General features: G+C 39.6%; 1 protein-coding gene across 11 annotated transcripts in view; it reads right to left on the minus strand.

Moving 5' to 3' along the window:
• Positions 1–26963, minus strand: part of ATRNL1 (attractin like 1) — a 1022331-nt gene that overhangs the window by 756018 nt on the left and 239350 nt on the right. For all 11 annotated transcript variants that reach the window (XR_012905693.1, XR_012905692.1, XM_075935407.1 and 8 more), the window contains 2 exons: positions 10729–10942; positions 6907–7095 (listed from right to left, as the gene is read on the minus strand). Coding sequence is in view for 9 of the 11 variants with exons in the window: in XM_075935407.1 (XP_075791522.1) it covers positions 6907–7095; positions 10729–10942 (403 nt within the window). In the remaining 2 variants the exon portion in view is untranslated. The remainder of the gene's footprint in view (positions 1–6906; positions 7096–10728; positions 10943–26963) is intronic.

Genomic DNA, 26963 nt, shown 5'->3' on the forward strand with positions numbered 1-26963 from the left:
TTGTATAGATGCCCTACCTGTGCATTTCTATACATTAACATGTTTGCATTTCTTCTAAGTCTAACCTTAACTCTGAATGTCCTATGTTTACATTACCTAGTTTTGAGCTAAATAAAACACACATGTAATTTATATTACCCTAAATTTTTAATGTATGAGGGAATGCACATAATTTAACATTTTTATTAACTAATTCCATTTTAATATACTTATTCTGTATATGAATACAAAATTGTGCTAATAATCCCCTAAAAGTAGTCTATTCAGGGGAGTGACTCAATAAGTGTGTATACCTATAGTGCTGAGTACAAAGACTGTTACAGCCCTTATGGGGCCTCTGGATGCTATGATAATATAGTATCACTGACATTTCCAACAGAGGAGGGCCTGGCATTCAATCAAGATTTGATTGTTTAGCATGCTAGGTACTATACACACAAGCAACATGGGAGACAGTTTGCAATCTAGGTGTCAGGCAGGAGAAAACAGGTGAAGGGACAAGGAAATGGTGAGAGTTGGAGGGAAATAAACAGAATTTTAATGTAGAAATAGAATTTCTAGAGAAGACTGGCATAGTGCATGAAGAGTTTGAGAAATATTTCCTGTACAAAGGTATGTTTTAAGGCACTTCTTTTTAAGCAGACTCTGCTGTTTCATTCAGAGTTTTGTTTTTGTGGATGTTGGTTTATTTTGCCATTATTGACATGAAGAGGATACAGTGTTCTCAGAAATCAGCAGGAATGCTAAAAGTAATGCAAAGGCAAATATCAAGGAATGGCACCACACTCCACTAATATTAAATGAATACATTTCAAATCACTACTGACAGTAGAAAAGTTGTGTTCTCTTGTCTTGGAGAGAAGGACTAAAAAGCTGGCCATAAATTTGTTGGCAGACATCCAGTGTCTTCTATCCACAACTTCAGTAAGTGCTATTATAATTACAGGGGAAGAATCATACGTTATCTATGGAGAAGACAAGTAGCTGCCCTTCACCTTTTGGGGTCAAAGTAGTAAACCTGCATGCCCATTGAATAAAATGGGAGGGTTTTTTTTTCTCCTCTGACCAAAGGCTGCCAGAATGGCTCCCTTTTTACCTTTTAATGGAGGGAGGAATAACAGAAATCTACAGAAGTCTCTCATAAATGTTAGTAGAAGCAGGAATAACAGATTGTCTACTTTCAGGATTCCATTATGGGGGCAATACCGAACAAGAATCACTATGCTTTCAGGTTTTGGGTTCTGTGGGAGAGAAGGAAAGAGTCAACAATGAAAATCCCTAGATGTTGTACGTAGGTGTAGTAATTTGTAAAACTGAAAATGGTACTGCAGGTGGGAGAAGATTTATATTCAAGGATGGGGAATTCTTCTCTGGACATTTAGCAGTAGCTTATGAGTAATTTCCATCAGCAATCCCCTCTCAGATTGTAACGACTTGAAGTGGTAGTGACGAGTGGAATGATATTTTTGCCAAGCAGTTCTTAAAATGATTAAATGTCATCAATAAAACAGTGTTCTTCATTTCTTTTCCAAGCTGTGAAAATAAATATGCATTTTATAACCACTTTCTATGTGATATTTTCTGTCATTTAAACATGAATGCGTGTGTCAAGTAGCCTACTGATATACAACAGATAAAAATGTTCAAATATTCATCCATGACTCAGGACAAAAGTAATAAAATATGCTCTTCTTTTGTAAAGCTATTATTACATACCTTTCAGTGAAAAAATAAGCAACAAGATTAACGAAAAATAATGAGTGAATAAACGTATTAATATCTTATTAATAAAATGCATATTTAACATAATATTAAATAATCTATCTACCTGAAAATTCAGGTTAATTAGACTGAAAACAAAGATTCTCATAAAGGTCTGACTCAAATATTCATTCTCTTATTTTACAGTCAAACGATCAAATACTTTAAGTCTGATAAAATGTCTGCTTATGGAAATTGATTTTTTTTATTGGCTAGAGAGAAAACACAATTTCAGAGAAAGCTACTTCTACGTGATATTGAACTGATATGCAGCAAATCCCGTTACCTTTATTTAATTTTATATGCCTGCTGCGAATGATAACTAAATTAAACACAGTGCTTTTGTTGTCCCTCATAAACAGAAGTGGTATGTCTTTCAGATAAATGCAAAAAACTACACTTCAATAACATACAAATTAAGACACAAACCAACAAAAATCAGTAAGTGTGAAAATCAAGATCGACTTTTCATCCATAACTCGTGCCATTTTTAAAACAAAGGTAAAATTTGTGCAATGTCTATTTTTCCTCTGAATTTTCTGTCAATGGCTTACGGATTTTAATTAAATTTCTTGTTTTAAAAGAAAAATCTTTCCTGGATGCTTATAAGGTAGAAGTGTTTAGATAATGGAATTTTGCATATTTACAGCATTATCATACCTTAAAAGGCTACTCATGCATAAGTGATAACCAAATGTGCATTAATTTAGTTTCCTATTAAATCTTTGATAGCAAGGCCTAGTTGCCCACCCAAATAGCTGGAGATTGCAGGCCAGTGTCTCTTATTTGGAGGCCCTTTGCCTTATGCACTGGTTCCCATCACTTTCCTAACCCATTTCCTGCTTTGACAATATTATTTCAACTCTACAAAATCGTCATTAAAATGTACCAGCCCAGTACACTCCCTCACTATGAACATGGATAAGGAAAGAATGCCAGTTAAAATGGGAATGAACCCAGCAGCTGCCACAGCCTCGGATTTGAGCAAAATGAGCGACTCCATTGCTCCCTCCAAACTCTCTGCTGCTCTCAGGCAGCCATCAACTAGCTCGAAGACCCTGCCCCAGGACAGAAGAGAAGCATGCCTTTCTGTTCTGGTGCAGAGTTCCTGGACCTGATTAAAGTCTGGGACGAGGAGGCAAACCTCCAGGATCTCTGCACCAGATGCAGGAATGTGGATGTCTACAGCCAAATGGCCGATAGCCTGGCCACAAGGGACATTGCTGCACCGGAGCAGTAAACGTGGATGAAAGTAAAGGAGCCGAGGCAGGCCTATGTCAGGGTCAAGGAGCGCAGCTCTCTCTCCGGGGTGGCACCCCAGACCTGCCCCTACCATAATGAGCTCCACCACATCCTAGGGGGAAGGTCAGTCCATTCCCCTCCCCTTGTAGTGGACTCAGGGCTGAAAATGCCCATCATCACCCTTCTTGGGGGAGCTGCCGCTGAGGAGGATTAGCAGCTGGACGAGGCCAGCACCATCTCTGTGCACATGTGCCAAGACCTCATGCTCAGCCTGGACCCGGTACCCCACAGGATGACTCCCAGGAACCATCCAAAGCCAAGAAAGGCCCATCAAGTGAGTGTCATTACTTTCCCTACACACGAGTGGAGGTGACAGGCTGCGAGAGGCTGAGAGGCGCTCCTCGCTCGGCCTTATCTGCCTGTGGATCATGCTGCAGCCTGTGCACATGGGCCTACAAACACAGCACATGGGCATGCCCACGCTCTCAGGGAAGCATCTGCTCCCAGGAACAGCATGGCAAGGCATAGGAGAGTCTGCTGCTCACACACTCCTCTCCCCAATACCCTGCCATCTTCTCCTCCAGCAGGCAGTGATACAAGTCCTCTCCCTGTGGGACACTGCCAATGCCAGACCCGGTGCGTGGGTGGAATGGAGGAAGCCTAGCCACCCTGTGGCCCCGCTCCGCCCACAGGATCCCGGTCTGGCTGGCATGTTCCCATGCTTGCTTGTCTCCAGGATATGGTGGTAGCGAGGTTCCCCCCTGGGACATCTGTGCCCCTGAAGAAAAGGGCCCGCTGTCTAGGCCACAAATGGCCTTGCTCAAAACACAGGCATCATGCCCAGCCCCAGCCTCTCCTCCCCCTTCCAACTCTGTCTTCCTGCATACAAGGTTCTCTTCCCCCTCTCCAGGGTTCTTTCCCCAGTCCCTCCCCAGTTACATTTACCCCAATTAAAAAACAAAGAGTTTTTATTTTTTTTAAACAAACAGGGTAGTTTATTCTCTCTGCAGGTGAGAGGGAAGGGTATAGAAAAGGAAAGGTGTGGGAGGACAAAGAGGGGCAATACACAGGCTCCTTGTGGGGAAGCCCAGGGAAGAGCATCACTGAGGTCCTTTTGTGAAACTCTCCCTCAGGGCCCCCCGGATACACACAGCCCCTTGATGGTGCTGTTGGATGGCAGCCATGCACGGCTGCTCAAAGGCCCTGCTGATGCGGTCAGCCTCTGCCCCCCCACTTTGGGAAGAACGTCTCCCCCAGCTTTCACAAATCTTGTGAAGGACACAACATGCCACCACCACTTGGAGATGTTCCACACCCCAACATCCTGGCACCTTAGGCAGCAATGTAAGCTCCCCTTAAGACACCTGAAGACGCCCTCCACCAAATGAGGGCCCTGCTGAGCCTGGCATGGAAGCGGCCCTTGCTTTGGTCCAGGTGTCCAGTGTAGGACATCATTAGCCAGGGAGCAGAGGGCAGGCTGTGTCCCCCACACTACAGACTAGTATGTCCACATCGCCGACCCTGATGCTGATGTCAGGGTAAAAAGTGCCAGCATGCAGCTTTTGAAAGAGGCTACAGTTTTGGAAGACATGTGCATTGTGCGCCTTCCCCTACCACCCAATGTAGATGTCCATGATGGCCTGCAGGATCATTGAAAAGTACCCCTTGATGTTTTCAGCTTCCCAGTGGTTGGGGGCTCAGATGGGAATATGGGTGCTGTCAATAACCCCTCCACAGACAGCTAGGGAAGCCAATGGCGGCAAAGCCGGTGATGATGGGGTCCACATCACCCAGGTTGATGACCCTGTGCAGCAGAATGTTGTTGATGGACCTCACCACTTGTAGAAGGGAACAAACAAACAGAGAATCACAGGGTTGCCAGGGACCTCGGGAGGTCCACGAGCCCACCCACCCCCCTTTCACACACCAGGTACCCTCTACTTTCCCCATCCCGTCAGGGCTTTGTGAAGGTGGGACTCAAAAAGGTCTTCCACTACCACCAAACCCCTTCTCTACAAATCCCTATTTCAGCAATTCATCCCCCTCTTGGGACAATAGCTTGAGAGCACAATACATGTGTGAGCACAGCCCCAACGGTCGATCTTCCCACACCAAACTGGTTCCCGACAGATCAGTAGCTGTCTGGCATGGCAAGCTTCCAGAAGGCAATGGCGACCCTCTTCTGGAAGGGGATGGTGGTTCTCAGTCCCACCACCTCAGGGCAGGGGCAAGCCATTCATACAGCTCCAGAAAGGCGTCCTTCGGCATGCGGAAATTCTGGAGTTACTGCTGGTCTTCCTATCACTCCATAATGATCCAGTCCCACCAGTCGGAACTGGTGTCCACATGCTAGAAGCGGTAGTGCATGGTGTGCAGGGGAGGGTGGGTGGAGTTATACTGCATGAGCAGTGCCCGCAGAGAGATGAGGAAGTTCCCCACAATGAGCTAGGGGTTGTGTTCCTTCAGGGTGAGGAAGGCAGTCCACAGAAACTGCTGGAAGTGCTCCATGTCTAGAGAGCTGAAATGTCTACAGGGGCAACTACAGCAGGCAAAGGAAAGGCTTTTCTATCCCTCAAAGAAGTAGGTGAAGGTGAAGAACTTGACACATCACTGTACAGCGGGGTCCCTTTAAGCACAAGCCTCAGATAGCCTCAGGCAGCAGCTACGTGAAGTGACTGCTGTCCTGATGCCCTGCCAAAACTGCTTCCAGGGCCTCTATTTTGAAATAGCTCAGCGCTATTTCAGTGGGAATTTGCTGTGTAGATGTGCCATTTCGAAATAAGCTATTTCAGAGTATTTCTTCCGGAATAGTTCATTCCAAAATAAGCATGAAGTGTAGATGTAACCTTACTGTCCACAAAGATTATGGGCTCTGCTATCTGGACCCATCAAATAATAAAGCCACCCAGGGTCAGTCTCTGCTGCATTTAGCTGCTGATCCATGAAGAAGTTTTGACTGTTTGACACTGGGGCAAAGAAGGTCCACTGATAGAGCTTCTTCTGCCACTGGAGACATACCTGATTGACTCCTACTGAAATCATTGCCGGCACCATAAACTGAATGGAGCACCTTAGTGAGATCCTTTTTTCTTGACAAAGTAGGAAACCATATTCTTTTTATTCTCAAAAGCAAAGAGTGACTAATTTATAAACTAATGGGATTCAGACCCACCTATCATGCAGAGGGAAAGTTTTTTATGTCCCCTAGCCACCAATCTGCTATCTCATAGAATAACTCAAATACTTGGTGTTCTCATGTAGTGAGATGAAACAGAATTACCGAGGAGTCCACATTTGCAAGCAATACATGACAAAACAGAACCAATACAGTTTTTCAGGAATGTTTGGGATAGCCTTATTACTACAATTACTGAATAGCTGCACTCTCATTGGATACGAAAATTGACCTCTCTTGCTCTCTCTCTGTCTCTCTTTCTCTCTAAGAAAATACATCAGGGTCCTAAAAGTACCAGTTTAGAAATTCAACTAATTTTTTAAACAACCTGTTTTCTGATTAACTCAACCTTTATAACATTTTGGTCTTAATTATGCCAATATTTAATTTTCATCCTAAAACATCAGTTTAATTTGAACACCATAATATCTACTTATGTAAATAAAGTGAAAATAGGAATATTATTTTAAAGTAAAGACAAATATAAACTATTTATTAGCCCTTCAAAAATCTAAAGAGTATTACACCTGTCAAAACTTATTCATACAATCTGTCTCCATAAAACATGAACAAAGTATCCATTTCTGATATCAGTGGGCTCTGATATTAGCCAAAATGATTTATGCATTTATTCCTTTTCCAGTAAATTACTCAAATGTTTGCCCTTCTATTGCATGGAAAAATTAACCATGTTATTTTTAACACTGTTCATTCATTAAAATACTTACGAGAGCAGGTGGCAGTTTGCCACTCTAGGCACTGTCCATATGGAAAGGAGATTATATAGGCATTTGAGTCAACACATCGTTTTGTACTGCTGCACCACATACACTCCATGCCGTTGCTGGTACAGTTAGAACACGTCGTTCTCAGGGAACAGGGTTTTTTGCAGGGTCTAGCATTTTGATTAGGACTAACTGGAAAAAAAGCCAGAAAGAGTTTATATATTTAACACAAATTCAATCTCTATTGTTCTAACATTATGTAATATTAAAAAGACTGTTAAAATAAAAGTGATTGTATCCTGGTTTATTTATGAACCATTTCAGTAAGACTTATGGTACAAAATGCAAATGGACTTTCACAAAAAATATCCAAATTGTTCTCAGTATTCTTTTGTGTAATCATCTTATATCACATTATATCTTCATCTAAAAAGTTATTATAAGAATGTTACTTATATACCACATTAGTAAATGTAGTATTAGTTCTTCAATAGTCACGAGCACTTACATTATATAAAATATGACTGAAGCTAGAGTAATAAAAATAGTAGTATGTGATCTTTTGGTTCTGTTGCTTTTGTTAGTTAAATAGTGAATAACCACCAAAAAGTTGTTTACTTCACAGGTGATATATTTTTTCCTCTAAACATTCTGCATCTTATCTAAGAGTGTGACCTATCAAAAGATCATCTGCCCCCTGGTGTATACAATAAAATTCAACACAAATTCTAAGAGAAAATAAGGCAAACAATTTTACTGCAGACAATATTTTGTCGGTCTAGTCATGATATGTTTAATCTCTGAAAAGTTACATTCTAAAAACACTCACTTGTGTATTATTCTGTTGCATTTTCTTTTGATTACAAATAAAGCTGTAACATGTGCATCAACATGACCAGAGTAACTCTAAACCAGTACATAAAAATAGGCAGAGTAATATTTTTCTGTTATAAAAGGGACTTGTAGAAAATTCCTGTAAAAATTTTGACTAACAAATCTATTATTAGAAGCTTCAGGGGGTAGCCAAGTTAGTCTATCCTGTAAAAATTTTGACTAACAAAGTCATTATTAAAAGCTTCACAGGGTAACCAAGTTAGTCTATACAGGATAAACTTAAACAACAAATGGTCTGGTAGCACTTTAAGGACTAACAAAACATGTACTGTAGATGGTATCATGAGCTCTCATGATACCATCTACATGTTTTGTTAGTCTATAAAGTGCTACCAGACCATTTGTTGTATTTTACATCTATTATTATATGCATTGTGTATTATTGACTGTGCAGGTAAGTAGCTTTATAGAAAATAAGCTTAATCCTTCACGTCCTTCCTCTGCTCTTAAGATAGCAAAAACTCTCTGTGATTTGACTGAGTAATGGCAGGTAAAAACTGACTAAGGACTTGAGGATTTTTCTCACACAGTATAAATTAGGGGCATCACTTACAATAATCATAAACAATCTTTTAATGTATAAAAGAAAAAAACGTTATCAGAGTCAAAAAAAAGAATCCCAAAAAAGAAGCCAATATTCTCGACCTCCACAGCTGCTGTAACAGTTCAATAACAAATAAAATTGACACCAGTAACAGATGCAGATTTTGATGCTAAACTTGGAAAATACAAACTGTTTGTCATCTGCATTCTTCAGTTATTTAACACATCATTACACTGTGCCACATCTGTTTATTCTTTGATAGAGAGAACTATAACAGATTACCATATCTATTACTACAAAACAGCAGCAGCATGAGGGACAGAAACAATAGGAAACAGACTCAGTCAGCAGTAGCAACAAAATGCAAATTTATCTTGTAATTACACCACTATGTATATTACAACTTGTGCATATGACAGCAAGAGGATTGTTGGAATGCATGTTTTATTTATGGAAGTTAACCGATTTGAGAATTTTGACAGCAAAAACCTTTATACGTGAATACACAACAAAACATTACATACTTACAAATGTCTTTTATACTACTTTGTACACAAGGCCTTCTAGTACATTAGCAAATTCAAAAAGAGTGGAAAAGAGACAACATCAGAAAGAAACTACATTAAGATCACTTTCATCCTTATAAACTTTGTTCATTTGTAATCTTTAGGGCAATCTGTAAATTTAAACCATCTGGGAGGTTCAAAAAAATGAGAGTATTGTTCGTATGAAAAATGCTGAATTATATTTATTTCCTTTCCAAAAGACTAAGTGATCTCCCTCTACAAAGTTTCATATGACCACACATTACAAGATCACTAATCAACTTGGGGGCTCTTCCTCCCTTTGGTGGAGGACAGGGCTAAGAGAAGATTTTAATAATAACTATTAGGTAAGTGTTTGCAATATTGTTCTGTACCCTTACAGGCCTTTAGAGGGTTATTTTTTAAACACAAGGAATTAGTTTCCATGCAAATGTCTCCTATAAACTTAGCTTTAAGGTTTATATACCAACAATACTACTATTTGTGGATGCTGTGCTTTTTATTACATATACAGATCGTTTTGTTCTGAAAGCACTTCACAGTTTTTATACAATCCTCAAGTAGATACTATCATCTGCATCTGATAGATAAAAAAGCAGTGATTTAGACTCATAAACTTTAGGGTCATAAGGGACCAGTATGATCATCTAGTCTGACCCCCTGCACAATGCAGGCCACAGAATCTCACCCACCCCCTCCTAGATTTGCCCAAGACAACCATCAATCAGGGAGTTAGTAGGGGAGTCAGGGTTAGAATTTAGGAGATCCAGTCTCCCAATGTGTCACTCAAACCTCTTGGCCATGTGCCACAGTGGTAGTAAATAAATCGTTTCGCTCACATTTTTGGACTTTGTTTCTTGTAAAATAAGGAAAACCCTCTACTGTCACAAGGAAATTTTGGGATCAGTGACAAGCTAGTCAGCACTGCAGCAACTCCAGTAGAGTGCTGCACATTTATGTCCCAATCCAGAATTTTGAGATATGTGAGCTATCCCGCAGAAGACAAGAGGACTACTCATGGGCTTCCCATTAATAATCTGCAGAGCATTTCTATGTGGCATGATTTATTTACAAAAGCAAAATCACGAAGTACACTATGTTTCATCTTTCCCATAGATTCTCGGGGAAATAGAGAAAAAAATTGTGGTCACCTTATTAATTACAATTTCCTTCCCTCTTTCCTTCTTCCTTTTCACTACACTCAGACTGCAATTCGCAACTGTCATCCTTCCTATAATGTAAGAGAGGGGCCTGTAATTCACAACAGCTAGACCAGTCCTGTTAGCTTGCAAAAAACGGGATACCCAAGGATGATTATTAACCACTTGTCTTCTAACTTCTCAGCACAAGTCTATACACACTATTAAAAGAGCCTACTCTGAGCTATCTTCTACTTCCCTCACAGGAAAGGTAATGGTTCTTTTTAAAATGCCCAAAGAAAAAAATTAATAAAATCACTGTGTTAGTTAAACCTCTGTATTATTAAATTTAAACGGAGAATCTGTTATGAATCAGTAAGATTCATAAACAAAATATGCTTTAGTAGCATCACAAAAAACTGCACAGTATCAAACTACTAACTGCCTTAGAACTCACTGATGTAGCTACTGGCATGATATAGACTAGCCAGGAGGGGTGATAATCAAAGAAAAGCATGTTGCTTTTTAGAATGTCATTTGTGTTTCAAGATTAAAAGCTTCATTTGCTTTTAAAACATTAAAGGAAGACATTCCTGCAGTTATTTACTAGAACTTTCCTAACACTCCTTCTGTACAACATGAAAATGCCAACAGATTGTTCAACTATTTTAACAGCAGCATTTTGGTATGGGAGATTGCTCACCAACAGGTTTTTCACAGACAAGACCATCTGCTTTCGCGGTGCATGGATTCGCTTTCAGTCCAGCCACCTCTGCTCTTTCTAGATAGGCACAGAATCCAGAGTCATTTGGCTCTCCAGGAAGCCACTGTAGCGTCGTGTTTGTGAAAGGGGACATGTCATCCCATCCCCAGTAGGAGATGTTGATCTTGCGCAAACCTACCCAAGGTGATATTTTCTATAAAGCAGAATGAAAAGAAGATGAAACAATTAGTCAACAGTCAACTACAACATTGCTTTTTTTTCTTCTTTTGGCCTAAGATCAATAGTTTCATACTGCTGTCACATGGGGAGCTAACAGTGATTTCTCCACCATTCCTCATACTGTATTTGGTAACATTTAGTGACTGTCAAAACAACTTTCAATTAATTTTTCTGTCTTGCTGAAAGCTGAAGAAATCCATATGCTTCCATCCTGTTATAAATCTACATGATTCTGTTTGCTTAAACTCAGCTCTACTGTGTGGTATCTGATTGACAATTAAAGACTTATTAAAGCACTCCCTCTGGCTACTGTGATAGTCATTCACAGCCAGAGGGAAATGGATAATGTAAATGTAAGCAAATCAGTAGTGGCACATTAAAAAAAGGCTCAAAAGATAGAAAAAATAGAGATAGATATTCCCCCTGTAAATGGTACTATGCTAAAGCAAACAAGGTACCCTTTTGTTTGAGCCAGCAGTAGCCACATGGAGAAGTCAGAGCACAATGCTCTGAAGTTGATACGTCCACAGTGCACCCTGTGCTGCAGTGCAGACATAGTCGAGTGATGTAGACAATGTTACCCAATAAATTCTTGACAGAGCCAAAAATGAAACCCCCATACCCTGAATCCAGACACAGCATAGTTTTTTAACTACTAGTTCCTTTTTCCTTCAGATCATTTAGTGCTCTACCCAATTAGTCATTATGCTGAGGAGAAAACCTGAATCTCTCTCATATCTGTAAGATTATTTTTATAAAACAGACATCTCTGAGTTATTAAATAATTCTAAGTAAATGCTTTATATTGCTTAAACAATACCTTATTCAAAGGCTTTCAAAAAAGTCTCATTGTTCCACAGAACATTATACATTTTCCATATCAGCGTCTTAAAAATGCCTGACTTAAAAAGAATATATTCAGTAATCCATTCAAACTAATAGATATAAATAATAAAGTATGACTGAAAATACAGAAAGCCTAATTTATGGGGAAAATAGCCAACAAAACTCTATTAAATACCAGTAAATTTTTAGTATTTCATTAACTGTATGGGCTTTCATTAGCTATCTTAATTATACCACATACAGAATAGTAGGATATGATTGAAAATCAAACTTTTGGTGGGTAAGGAATGTGAATTTGGCACATAAAAATTTTATAGAGTCTCTAAGAGTTGGTGCAGGAATCAATTATAAAAGTGACTATGTATACTTTTCTATTCAGGTGGCCAAAATACATGATAGGGAAGGCCTTTATTCTCCACAACATCCCAGTTATACTAAAATGTAGGTGAGAAGGACACGCTGATTCAGAGCCACTCACTCCCTAGTCAAGGATACTCTTTCTCCTGCTGGCTTGAACAAAGCCCTCCTCCACCTCTGAAGCATCACAGATTGGCATTCTCCTTTGGCCAATTCCAACTACTTACATAGCACAAAGGTGGCTGGAGTATTCACCCCTAATGAATTTATTAATAGATTCAAGCCAAGGTTTTTATATTAAATATTTTTTCTTAGACACAAAATTCAATATTGTCATCATAATAGTTCTTAAACAAAATCAGCTGCTTTTAAAACTGATTTACTATAATGTACATCTGAGTGATTCAAACAGTAAATACATCAAAAATGATACAAATATTATAGTTAGAGATAGCAGAGTGCATCTTTGTTTAGTCATTTATAAACAAATCAATTATCCTCCAAAGTAACTTAGAGCCATTGAGATGACTTATGTTACATATGCTGCACCTCAGTGAAAATCAATTACATACTAATTTCACTTCTTAATACTTCCATTCAAAAGTTACTGCTGTTGAACAGAGGAAGGCTCTTCCAAAAATGCATATGTCATCCCCATATCAAACAGAACCAATTAACAATCACCAGCTTTGCCAAACTCATCATCAGAGGTAAGTTTTCCATTAGCACTAGGACACATCAACTGTGCAATGCATCTCAGCTGCTACAATGATCAATACCCCCATTATCACAATACACTTTTCAAGATCCATGTGCCCTTCACATGCCTATCACAACGTGCCCCAACAACAACTGTGCGTGAAAAGCCAGACAATCACTATGCTCTTGAATGAAAACATACTGAAAATTATAAAAGAGAAAAACACCCTATCACCCATTGATGAATGCATTTCACAAAGCAATCATTCTGTTACTGACCTCTCAGTACTCATCCTCAAAGTAAACCTACATAAGAACAGCCATACTGAGTCAGACCAATGATCCAGTAAGCCCAGTATCCTATCTTCCAACAGTGGTCAATGCCAGGTGCCCCAGAGGGTATGAATCAAGTGATCCATTCCCTGTCATCCATTCCCAGCTTCTGACAAACAGAAACTAGGGATACCATCCCTGACCACCCTGGCTAATAACCGTTGATAGATCTAAAATGCACAACACCTTTAAAAGATGAGCCTGCAAACTTACATTCATAACTTTGCTGGACTTGACTTAACAGAGAAAAAGGCTTTAGGGGTCATTTCAACAATTTAGAACATATCCTACTGCCTCTTAGCCCTTAAATGCCCACTTCTTTTTAAATGATGCCTCACCCTTATATTTAACAATCTATCCCACCTTGTATTTAGTCAAACTTTATGGTTACTTTCTTCAAACTTAAAGAGCTCTATGAAGCTCAAAACCTTGTCCCTGTCACAAAAAGAAGTTGGTCCACTAAAACAGGGGTTTTTAAAGTTGTGATCCTGTCCAGGTAAGCTGCTGGTGGGTCGCAAGACACTTTGTTTATCCAAGAGTCCATAGGCACAGAGCCTCACAGCTTCCAATGGCTGTGATTTGCCATTTCCAGCCAAGGGGAGCTGTGGGAAGCAGCATGGGCCAGAGCTGCGAGGCTCCATGCCTACGGATGCTTATATAAACAAAGCATCTCGCAGCCTGCCAACGGCTTACCCAGGAGGGCCGATGACCCAACTTTGAAAACCTCTGTATGAAAAGATATTACCTCTCCTACCTAAATCTCATAGTCTGCTACCAACACAGCACCAACAATGCAACAAACAACACGTATGATAATATCTTTGTTGCAGAAAGGTCAGAATTTGAATCCTGGAGATTGCACCTCTGTCATAAATAAGGTTATCCTGTGTTGGGGCACCTAACAAAGTTCCTCCTACTTTTCTTTTTCTGCCAACAGACTTAAAATAGAAATTTAACTATATGAATTATAACTAGAACACAAACTACAACTAAAAATGAGATGCCTCAACCACAGACAGTAAGAAGGAATTGAAAGCAATCTTGACCACTCTGCGGTATAATATACATGATGAAGGTGGAGCCCTAATAAACACTGCTATTTGAAAAGATTCCAATCTCGCATGCATGGTTTTGTATATGAACCAGGAGTAGAATGAATATGAACAATCATTAGTGTAAGAGATTGCACTTGCAACAAAAAGGGCTTCTGAATGTTATTTTATATTTCTTATTAATATCAAGACAAATCAATCATGGGTGAATTTGAGAAATGGATAATAACCAAGATCAACTCAACTGGTCAATGTTACATACCAGAAAGGATATTTATTGAAATAATGTGTTCTAGAAAATTCAATTAAGGTTTGTGTCTTAATTGCGCTATAAAACTTTTATGTGCTGAATTCACATTCTTTATCAACCAAACTCTAGTCTTAAACATTTAAAAGTTTCTGTAATTTAAAAAATAGCTTTGAAATTGCATAGCATCCAAGTACTTCTGCCTCTGATGTCAACACGAGATAAATGACAGATCTGTATGTCCTGCCACTGATTTCTATTCATAAGTAGTGGGAAATTACCATTTTGGGGGCAGATAATACCTGCTATTTACTCTGACAGCACAACTTGAACCTTTTTACTAAGGCTGCAAGTGCTTTGGAGTATAGGATTCCAACTCAAACTAATCTGGAGAGATGGTGTGAGGTAAATAGGATAAAATTGAATATGTACAAATGTAAAGTATTCCAGTTAAAAAGGAACAATCAGTTGCACATATGCAAAAAGGGAAATGACTAACTAAGAAGGAGTACTGTGCAAAGGAGTCCAGGGGTCATAGTGGACTATGAGTTAAAATATGAGTCAACAGTGTGACACTGTTGCAAAAAAGCAAACATCATTGTGGGATGAATTAACAAGAATGCAGTAGGCAAGACACGTGAAGTAATTCTTCCTTTCCACTATGTGCTGATTAGGCTTCAATTGGAGTACTGTGTCCAGTTCTGGACTTCACATTTCAGGAAAGAGGTGAACAAATTGGAAAAAGCGTAGAGAAAAGCAATACAAATTATAAAAGTCTAGAAGCATAACCTATGAGGGAAGAGTGAAGAACTGGGTTTTTTTTTAGTTTGGAACTAAGAAGGGATATGATAATAGCTTTCAAATACTTAAAGGCTACTACAAGAAGGAGGTTGAAAAAAAATACTCCCCAAGGCTTAGCCTCTGATGATAGAACAAGAAGCAATTAACTTATATTGCAATAACAGAGGTTTAGGTTGGACACTTCCTGTCAGAGTGGTTAAGCACTGGGATAAATTGCCTAGGGAGGCTGTTGAATCTCCATCACTGGACATTTTTAAGAGCAATTTGGACAAACACCTATGAAGGATGGTATACGTTTCTCATTCCTGCTATAAGTGCAGGGAACTGATCCAAAAGACCTGCAAACTCTAAAGGTGGTAACTAGAAATTCATAAGTAATCTTAGATCAGCCAACAGTTTAGAAGGGGTTAAATTATGCATTTGTCTGTGTGTATATATAGGTACTGTTACATATACACAAAGTCTCCAAACAAAGGCTGGTTTTTGACTACACAATACAGTTATCTTTTATAGCCCTTAGGCACTATTTTAGTGATGTGGTAAATTTCTGTGTCTAAGAATAATTTACACAACTTTTGCTTATGTTGCCAGGAGAGTAGGAGAATGGGGAAAATAAGCAAGTTTTGTAATACTTTTCCAATTTTATTTTTAAATAGAAAACTGTTTCAGGTGCATTCTCAAAAATACTACATTTATTAAAAAAATAGTGGGGAATTTTCTGTTCTCTATCTTCAATCCCAAAGCATTTTACAAATAAGATGTGTAGTGGGAACTCATCAATTATTTCATAATACACACCAATTCTACACAACATGTTAGGACAGGAAGTGAGGTATAATACAATATCTAATTGAAACTGCAGGTTAAGTGTAGGAGGGTAAAATTTAATAATCTCAGCTAAACTTTATTTAAAAATATTATATTTTCAGGTTCTTGGGACTCAAGTGAAAATTTTAGAAATTAATAAACAAAAGATACATATAAGTTACTATGTGGCAAAAAACACTACATGTGTTTCAATTTGATTTTTATGAGAGCTTTATGATCTTACAAAACACTCACTGACCTTGCAGGACACAACTTCATTAGAGCAGAGTTATCAAATATATCTTTACATATTCCATAACTGAACATACAGGCATCAGCTTTCCTTTACTTAGGCGTGTCAGATAGAGATGTTAGACTTTAACGAATTAATTGTTTAACTGATAAGCTGCCCACTCTGCTGCCAGGGAGGAAGTTTTGCTTCAGCACAAGGCCTACTTCCCAGAAGCACAGAAGATGACAAGGCAGTTGCAGGGAAGCTAAAAGAATTCTTTGCATTGATCTTCACTGCAAAGCATGTGAGGAGGAGTCCCATAACAGAGCCATTCTTTTGGGGTGGTAAATCTGAGGAACTGACTCAGATTAAGGAATGAATAGAGCAAGTATTGGAACAAATTAATAAACAGTAAGTCACCAGGACCAAAGGGTCATCACCCAAGAGTTCTGAAGGAACTGGCAGAACTATTAACTCTAGTATGTAACCCATTACTCTTTATTACATAAGCGTTAGGTAGCTAAGGTAGCACCAAGTTTTTAAAAAGGCCCAAGAAGTGATCTTCACTTACAGTATGGTAAGCCAACTTTCAACACCAGGCAAATAGTATGAATCTAAAGTAAAGAACAAATTATTAATAATATAAAAGTCTCAGAGGGATAGCCATGTTAGTCTGTAACTGAAAAAACTTTTTAAAAAAACAATGTATGGTCCTGCAGCACTTTAGAGACTAACAAAAAATTGAGATGATATCATGGGCTTTCGAGGGCACAACCCTCTTCTTCAAATGCATGGAGTAAGGGGTCCACGGCACAAATAAATAGCAGAAAAAGAGAGGGGATGGGGATCTGGGGAGGGAAAGAACAGGAAAAAAATAGGGAAAAAACATCTTGTCAATTAGAGTGTCCGTATTAAATGAGGATAATAGAGTGGACTTTGATTGCAACAACTTCCACCCCAGCATAAACCTTAGTCTGGACCAGTCCACACAAGAGAGCCACTTCCTTGATATTACAGTACAATTAAAAGACAACCACATTTCCAACATCTTAGACTAGAAATCTACCGACCATTACACTAACCTACATGCCTCTAGCTTCCATCCAAGACACATTTCCCAATCAATTGTTCACAGCCAGGCTCTAAAATACAGGATTTGCTCCAATTTCACAGACAGTGACAAACACCTACAGGATCTCCTTCAAGCATTCTTAAAACTTAAATACCCACCCAGAGAAGTAAAAAAACAGGTTGATAGATCCAGACGAGTACCTAGGCATCAGCTTCTTCAAGATAGGCCCACCAAATAAAACAACGGAACATCACTTGTTATCGTCTACAGACCCCAACTTAAACCCTTCCAGCACATCATTAACAATCTACAACTTATCCTGGAAAATAATCCCTCGCCCTCACAGGCCTTGTGGACAGGCCAATCCTTACTTATAGACAAACCCCTAACCTGAAACAAATTCCTTCCAGCAGCCACGCAGGACACCTCCATCATAATCACCCCTGCAATAAACTCCAGTGCCAACTCTGTCCACACATCTATGCAAGCGACATCATCACAAGACCTAACCACATACGCCACCACATCAAAGGCTCATACAACTGCACATCCACTAATGTGATCTCTGCCATCAAGTGTCAGCAATGGCATGTATAGTGGCCAACCTGGACTGTCTTAACGATAAAGGATTAATGGACACAAATCAGATATCATAAATAGTAACACTCAGAAATCTGTTGGGGAACATTTTAACTTGCTTGGGCACTCACTAATGGATATAAAAGTGTCTATACTATTAAAAAACATTTTCCAAAACCAGCTAGTGAGAGAAGCTGCGAAACTTGGTTCAATTACAAATTTGAAACCTCTAATCAAGGTTTGAACAAAGACTGATCTGGACGGGCTGCTCCATTTAACACACTAATGACATCAAAAGCTAACTTCCAGGCACTTACAGCCCACTCTATTAGCCTCATTTGGTATGGACACTCTAATTAAAAATATTTTTTTTCCTATTTTTTTCCTTCTCTTTCCCTCCCTCTCCACTCTCTCTCTCTGCTATTTATTTGTAGCTTAGACCCCTTACTCCAATCATCTGAAGAAGTGGGTTGTGCCCACAAAAGCTCATGATATCATCTACAGTTTTTGTTAGTCTCTAAGCTACTGAAGGACCATTCGTTGTTGTTTTTTAAAGTTTTTTCAACAATATAAATATAGCATGTTGGGAGAACATCAGTATGGTAAATCATGCCTCTTTAATCTGTTAGAATTTGTTGAGAGAGTCAAGAAACATTTGCAGAAGAATGATCCAACTGTTATAGTGCACTTGGACTTTCAGAAAGCCTTTGTCAACGTCTCTCACCAAAGGCAGTACGCAAAGTACGCAGTCATGGGATAAGAAAGAAGGTCTTTTCACGATAAGTAAGTGGTTAAACAAAGGAATAAATAAAAGGACAGGAATAAATGGTCAGTTTTCACAGTGGAGAAAAAAATTGGGCTCCTCAAGAATCTGTAGTAGGACCAGTGCTGTTCAACATACTCATAATTGAGCTGGAATAATGGAATAAACAGTGAAATACTAAAGATTGTAGAATACAAAATTACTGAAGATACTTAAATTCAAACTTGACTGAAGATGTACAAGGGGATCTTCCAATACAGGTTGACTGGGTTAATACAATGGCAGATTAAATATAATCCCAGCTATGCATACAAAATCACCCAGCAAAGATCTCACAGTCATTATGGATGGTTTTCTGAAAACATTTGCTCAATGTGCAACAGAAGTAACAAAAAAGTTACTATGTTAGGAACCATTAGGAAAGGGACAGATAAAATGACAAAAATATAATGCCAGAATACAACTCCATGATAAACCAACATCTTTAATATTGCATGCAGTTTTGGTCACTCTGCCTCAAAACCAGTGTATTAGGATTGGAAAAAATGTAGTGAAGGACAATAAAAATGGTTAGGAATATGGACAGTTTCCGTATTAAGAGATTAAAAGACTAGGACTTTTCAGCTTGGAAAAGAGATGACTTAAAGGTGAGTCTAGACTACAGGGTTTTTTGAAAAAAGTTGCCTTTTTTCGAAAAAACTTCACCTACATCTAAACTGCTGCCACGTTCTTTAGAAAATAAATCGAAAGAATTCGGCAGTTTATTCGAATGTGATAAACCTCATTTTACGAGGAATACCACCTTTTTTCGATCGGTGCCTCTGACCCACAGAAAAATCAGTGAGGCCAGGCTAATAGATTGTGTACTCCAGCCCCATCAGGAGTACAGCAGAATGGCTGGAAAGCCAGAATGGGCTCTCCTAAGTGGGAGCCCCCTGCCTCTGGGGCTGGATCCAGGCAAACCTTAGGTTCCCCACCCCTGCTATACATTTTCCTAGACCTGGAACTGGACTACAGGGATGGATCACTTGAAAAATTGCCACATTCTCATTACAGGCAGTCCCCGGGTTACATGGATCTGACTTACATCGGGGTGAGGCAACCCCGCACTAGCTGCTTCCCCCCAGCAGACCAGGGAGACACGGAGCAGCTTTTCTCAGCAGACACCTCAGCTTGAGAATAAAGGACTGAGGGAAGTGAGGTGTGGGAGAATAAAACTGAGCTCTGGAGAAATGTTTGGCTAGAGTTTCCCCTACAATATGTACCAGTTCCGACTTACATACAAATTCAACTTAAGAACGAACCTACAGTCCCTATCTTGTACGTAACCCGGGGACTGCCTGTACTCCCAATGAAGCATCTGGTACTGGCCATTGTCAGAAGACAGGATATTGGGCTTGATGGACCATTGTTCTGACTCAGTGTGGCCATTCTTATGTTTTTATCTTCCTGGAATGTATGTTTTAAAAGTAAAAAAAAAAAATTTTAATTTCAATAATGCTCTGATGATGTGATTCCATACAGATAAATCATTTCTTATAAACAAACAAGACACTGAAATTTTTATACATAGTTTCTGTGTTTTATACAATATGCCATGGCCTCAGAAGAAATTAGTTTTATAGTAACTTATGTTTAATAGACAGGGTGAAAAAAATACAATTATGTATAATAATTAAAATTTATATCAAGCTTGCAGCTGATTTACTAGGTCATTATGTTTCAAATAAACTAAGATTCCTACCTTGAAAATGGTAATGTAATTATTATGTCCTTTCAAATGTTTGTGCTGTATTATTTCTGAATGCAAGAATTCAATGCCATATACAATTTAAAACATCATTTTATATTATTTTTTTGTAAAATAGATTCAAATATAGATCATGTTGCTAGTTTTATTTATTTTTTTAGCAAAATAGGAAGCGAGCAATGTAAGCTGATTTATTTTCCCTTAAGATACACCAGTGGTGTTTTCCTATTTACTAAGGAAAGTAAATGCATTCCCTATATTTATAACATGTCGCTTGATTTCTATCTACTGTGGCCTTGAGGTATATTATATTTTACCAATTTTTTGACAAGCAGTAATGCTAAATTTGCAGAAAAACAGAATTACAAAATCAAAATAGGTCCATTAGAAATGACTCCTTGACTTTTTCCTGGACTTTTTCTGTTAGCTATCAAAATAGCACATACAAGTAAAATCTAAGACAAAACACGAGGGAGGGCATATCTATATTTATACCACTGCATCAGCGCATGAAGATGCTCTATGACGACGTGAAAGAACTCTCTTCTTGGTGTAGTTTATTCCACCTCCTGGAGAGGCAGTAGCTGTCCTGCTGACACAGTGCTGTCTATACAGGGGTTTAAATCAGTGTAAATACATTGCTGATCAGAACTGAGGTAACATCTTTTATTGAACCAACTTTTGTTGGGGAACCTCTGAGATTCCACAGGGCTCTTTCACATTACCTCACTTTCCAACAAAAGTTGGTCCAATGAAAGATATTACCTCTCCCACCTGGTCTCTGATATCCTGAAACCAACCAAGATACAATAACACTGCATGGAACAATATAAAATCTAAGAAAATTGCCTCTGACAGACTGTTGATTTGACAATTTACTGGGATACTTGTAATACAGATGAGAAATGACTTTTATTTCTTTGGAATGCCAGACTTTTGCTAGATTTCAAAGCTAAAAACTTCTAAAAGGTGACATGCTACCAAGAATATCTTAATTCAAATGAATTATGTCCTGAGCCACTGCAGTTACATATATTTGTGATAACCCACATGTGGCATATAACAAAGGTAGACAAATGTATTCTCTTTAAAGGAATATCTGGGGTTAAATGATCATTTACTTATCAGAAACTTCCAATGTAATGAAAAAGTGATTTATGCTGTGCCACAGTTAGGGTTTTTTGTTTTTTTAAGTAATTTCTCTTTTATACCTATCTTCCTGTCCAGTTCTATTTATTCGGTATAAGTCACTCTAAATGTGTATCAGCGGTCACAGAACTTCTGTGAAATTTTGCTTGATTTTCTTTTGTCTGCCTTTTTTCTCTACAACTCTAATCAAGATGATTTAGAAGGTGAGATTTCATTTTAGATGACTTGTCTTTGTTACAGACAGTGTTGCAGAGTTCACAAATGTAGTCAGAGCAGCTGTAAGGTGAGAAGCATTCCGTAATCTGAAATATCTATGCTTGAGTTTGACTTTTATTGTTGCTATCAAGACTTTAAAAATGTTTCTTTCATGTGAAACAAAAGCTTTTAGGATTAATGGATGCAGACGACACACATCTGAAAGCAAGAATATAGATCTGTTTCACTTGATATTTTTGTATTGAGAGGGAAAAAAAACTTTAGCAGTCTTTCATTTATAGCAGAGACAATTGAAAAAATCAGCATCTATTGTAACAGGTGCCACTTATAACAGTATAGAATTTTATAACTTGCTTTACAATACTCAGGGCCCATAGCTCTGCACTAATTCCAGCACCAATTACATATCAGGTTTAGAATGAATACATAACACAACATTTGTGAATTCCTTTAGAGAGTGAAGACAGCTTCCATTTCTCTAATCCCTTTAAAAATCCACTATTAGAATTTTAAAAAGTCTCTCTCAGATCACTAAAAAGGATCAAGAGCTACTAGTAGTCTTACACCTTAGAAAAAATCCTGTTTAGTCAAACTAGGGGCCTGTGCCCCGTGGTTGCTATGCTCACCAACCACCTGTACCTGGATATAGGCAGGCCCAGCTCGCTGCATAGCTGCCGGGGAGGGGAAGGTAGGTGCCACAGCCACCCTCCCCCAGACAGCCTCTTCCCCTTTCTCCCCCCGGCACAGCAGCAGCCAGCCTGGGTCTCTTGCCCCCACACAGCGGGCTACAGCCCAGGCCTCTTGCCCCCCTATGGCCTCACCCAGCCCGGGCCTCTCGACCCCCACTCCAGCGGCAGGCAGCCCAGGCTTCTTGGGCCTCCAACCCCTTCCCCACCATAGGCCCAGTCTCTCGGCCCCCCTCTGGCCACCAGAGGAGGATCAGGGAGGTGCAGACCATGGTTTCTCAGCCACCAAAGGAGGGCCACAACAGCTTGGGCTCTCCCTCAGCCATTGGGGAGGAAAGAGGAAGGCCGGCCAGGCCAGAACCACAGCTCCCAGGATAGGAGTGGGTAGGGCTTGTACCAGTGGATGGAGAGTGACGTGATAAAGTCACTCTGTCGTCCCATGGGAAAAGTTTTTTTTAGAGAGAGAGAGAGAAGGAAAGGCGCTAAACTAATGACAGCATTTATGTGTAGGGAAGTGATTAGGACTATTAAAATTTTCTGTGATTACATGTTTCCATGCAGGAAGCAGGCAGGAGCTGGTGCTCGTGAGGCTCTCTCTGAGCACTGGCTCCCACCTGGTCGCTCCCTCCTACACTGGTGCCTCTGTATCAGAAACAGTAATGTTCCCAGTCAATATGCAAATAATCATTAGTAATAGAAATGTAGCCGAGTTAGTCTGATCTTGCTGAAACAAAAGACAGGACTATGCAGCACTTTAAAGACTAATGAGATGGTTTATTAAGTGATGAGCTTTAGGTCTGGCCCACGAAAGCTCATCACCTAATAAACCATCTTGTTAGTCTTTAAAGTGCTGCATAGTCTTGTCTTTTGTTTCAAATAATCATTGACATTCCCAGTTATTACTAGATTTTCTGATTTGTAGCCCTTCTTATCTTCCTGAGTATTTCACAATCACCGTCACCATCCTGGTCAGGTGCTTCACAATACATTTGTACTATTACACACTTACTAGAAATTCCACAGCGTGGAATTTCTAACCATAAGATTCTATGGTAACTCTTTTCACTTATAATGGTGTACCCATCAGCTCGACATTCTGTCATATATATATATTGCACGTAAGAAAACTCTTTTATAGCTGACATGTTTGGAGAATGGGAATGCCAGTTAATCAAATATTCTGGTTAACTAAGAGTTCAGAGTGTGGGGGAAGGGTCATCTGAAGCAGGTGTATGGACTGTGTGGGAGGGGGATATGAGCTTTTGGCTGGGAGTGCAGACTCTAAGGTGGGCCCAGAAACAGGCCACTGGGAGCTAGGGAGCCAGCACTCAAGGCAGGACAGGGGCAGTGAACACCAGTTCCTCCACCTAGGAAAAGTAGGGAAATATCGCTGATTTCAAAGACCCATACGGAGTCAAGTAGGGAGCTTGCTGACACTGTGCCTACTGGACTATCAACTGGACTGTCAAGGTAGATCAGAAATGTTGGTTTGAGCTTTCCAGGTGGTGCAGTGCCAGAAAACATAGATTTTATTTTCTTACAATGTCCCATTGATGATCATTGTTCCACCAAGTTTCTGTGACGCCTATTCTATCAATAACCTCATTTCATATCTGGAATTCCAGTTCAACCAACTTAGTATTTAGACTTCTTGCATTTGTATACAAGCACTTACAAAATTTATCAATTTTTAATTCTCTGGCTTAATGTGATAACTGAATAATTACATAAGAAAGGCCATGCTGGGTCAAATCTAATGTCTATTTAAGCTCAGTATCTTGTCTTCCAATGCCAGATACTTCAGAGAGAATAAACAGAACAAGAAATTATCCAATGATCCATCCACTGTCACCCCTGCCCATAGGACTCTTCGGTTACTATCTGTACTTTATCAGCTTCTATCCTCTGCCCTTTAATAGGACAGAGTTCCCCTTTAATAAATCCTTCGTTCAGGATGCGTGTTTTAGAAATGTCTGCTCTTCTAAACCTGTTGACTTTCCACCAGCCCTTAGTTTAAAAGTTCCTCCATAGTGTCTTAATTTTTCATATCAGCAAACTGGTTTTATTTGTTTTATGTGGGTCCTATCTTCCCATACACACTTCTCCAAATAGGTTCCTCAGGTCCCAATAAACCTAAAATCCTCCTCACAATGCCATCATCTCATCCATACATTGAGACCCCGCATTTCTGCCCATCTAACTGGCCCTGCATATGGAATTGCAAAAATTTAAGAAAATGCTATAATGGAGGTATTGGGTTTAAATTTCTTTTCCATCAGCCTACATGTGCCATTGTGATGGGACATTCCATATTCTTTATGGGAAAATGCATATGAATATGCATAAATGGAATAAGTTTTATGTGAGATGTGTCATGTGACATATAATTGGAAAAGTTCTAATCTACTGAATGTGTTTACCCTATTTGTGTGCATGTAGCATTACTATATTTGAAATTAGAAATATGAAGTATAACCCTGTAGTCATACTGAGTGGCCATTAGTAATATTCAAGGAACTTAATGGCCGAATACTCAGGACAACGATCTGTGAACAGACTTGTTTTTCTGGTAAGCCAGGGAGGAAAGGCTCACTGTGACAAAGCTCCTATTCCAACTTTGTGGGTCTCGTACTTTCAGGTGGTTTGCTTGCCTCACAAACTCACAGCAGCCCTCAGTTTAGGCACCAAACCTAGGTTGCTGTTTGCTGACCTACTCTCATAGCTGGCCAGCATAAGATACAGAGGGAAAGCCCAACTCTACAGTCTCACTGGACCCCAAATTGATACAGGGCTGGATTGACCCATTTTTTCCCCCAGCCAGTCTTTTCCCCAAGTGGAAATGGGAACGTGGGGGGGGAGGGGAGAAACTGAGCCCACCCTCTACTCTGGGTTCAGCTCAGGGCCCTGTAGTAGCAGCTGCCTAAAAGAATCTTCAACAGCAGCTGTGTTATTCTCACTTGTTCTGGACTAGCCACTGCCAGTTTACCAAGGGAACAAAGATTTACTTAATCTGACATTATACTCTTGTATCCCTCTGGCCTGACCCTGTCACATAACCTATTTTGTTCTGTGCTATCTCTTATGACCCATTAAATCCTGCCCTTCAAACTTAACACAATAATTTCTTGTTTTTTAATAAATGCAGTGCAAATAATTGTTACTGGGGGCAAAGAGAATTGTTACATTGAGAAAGAGGGTGATTTTTTATGAGCTTTCTATGGATGGACTTTCATACAGCATACGCCAGATTTCTCTGGGGTTTAGCTTCCAGAGGAGAGATGGGAATGTGAGTGCTGAAGATAGGTATCCTACTGTGCTGTGTTCAGTTATGGTCTGCAGCTTTGGGCATGTGACTGGACCCTGTGTCTGTATTGAAGCAGGCTGGAGAGCTGGGCTCATGACAGGGTTACCCAGGTTGCCCAGGCTGTTGGGGAAAGCAGGCTAAGTGGAGTCTTGGTGCTTCAGGTAACAGTCCCTAGGGGGTCATGACCCATCACAACTTTGACCACTGGCTCCTCCCAAGCACTGCACATAAATCTGTCTAGATGTCTTAAGAGGACTGAAACATTCATATCCGGTAGACAATTCACAGTGAGGATCTCCTGGTCATCACAAAACCAACTATCTCTATTCCTAATAATTGAATTCCCAATTATTACATATCTCTTCCAAATCACTGAAATTCCCTCCCTTGGAACGGTATGCTCAGTGTAAGAAGATGCCATGAAATTAACTAGAAGGAGGGTCCAAACTATGGGATCATTTCCCTCTGCTCCAGCTTGATGTTCCACTTCCCAGAGATTTTCAGCCTCCTAGGGATGGGACTGCTCTGCTGTGTTCCAGCAAATCTTATCTATATAATTCTCTGCTCCTTTGGGTAACCCAGTTCAGCCATTCTGGTCTTTAGTGCCCATGCTCAGTCTCCAAGGGCTGTGATTTTGCATGCACCGAACGCACACACGTCATCTACCCACAAGGCAGATAAACCGTATATGCTGTATTCCATGGAATAAACAGAATATTGCCCCCACCCCCAGCCCCCACTGGCAAAATTCTAGGCATTTTTGCTCTTGCCAGGTTTTTGTTGCTTGTTCTTTATGATTTTTTTTTATTATTTTCCTTTGGGAAGTTATTGGTCTAAATTTAGAGAATGATTATTAAGTGCATCTGACTCTCACACTCCTATAAAGCCACCTGCAAAACTCCCCCTTTTGATGCTCCTACTTGATAGCCCCTCTGCTCCCTTACATGCTGGCTTTTTATAACTTCTGTTCTCCCTATGTTAGCTGCACCCACTGAGTTAGCCATTCATGATATAAGGAGGCCTTCCAACATTCAAAAGAACAAAATAATCAACTATTAGACTGAACTGCCAAAACCCTCAGCTGACCATGCATAAAATGGTA

Source organism: Pelodiscus sinensis, chromosome 8 (genome assembly GCF_049634645.1).
Source record: "Pelodiscus sinensis isolate JC-2024 chromosome 8, ASM4963464v1, whole genome shotgun sequence".
Lineage (NCBI taxonomy): Eukaryota > Metazoa > Chordata > Testudines > Trionychidae > Pelodiscus > Pelodiscus sinensis.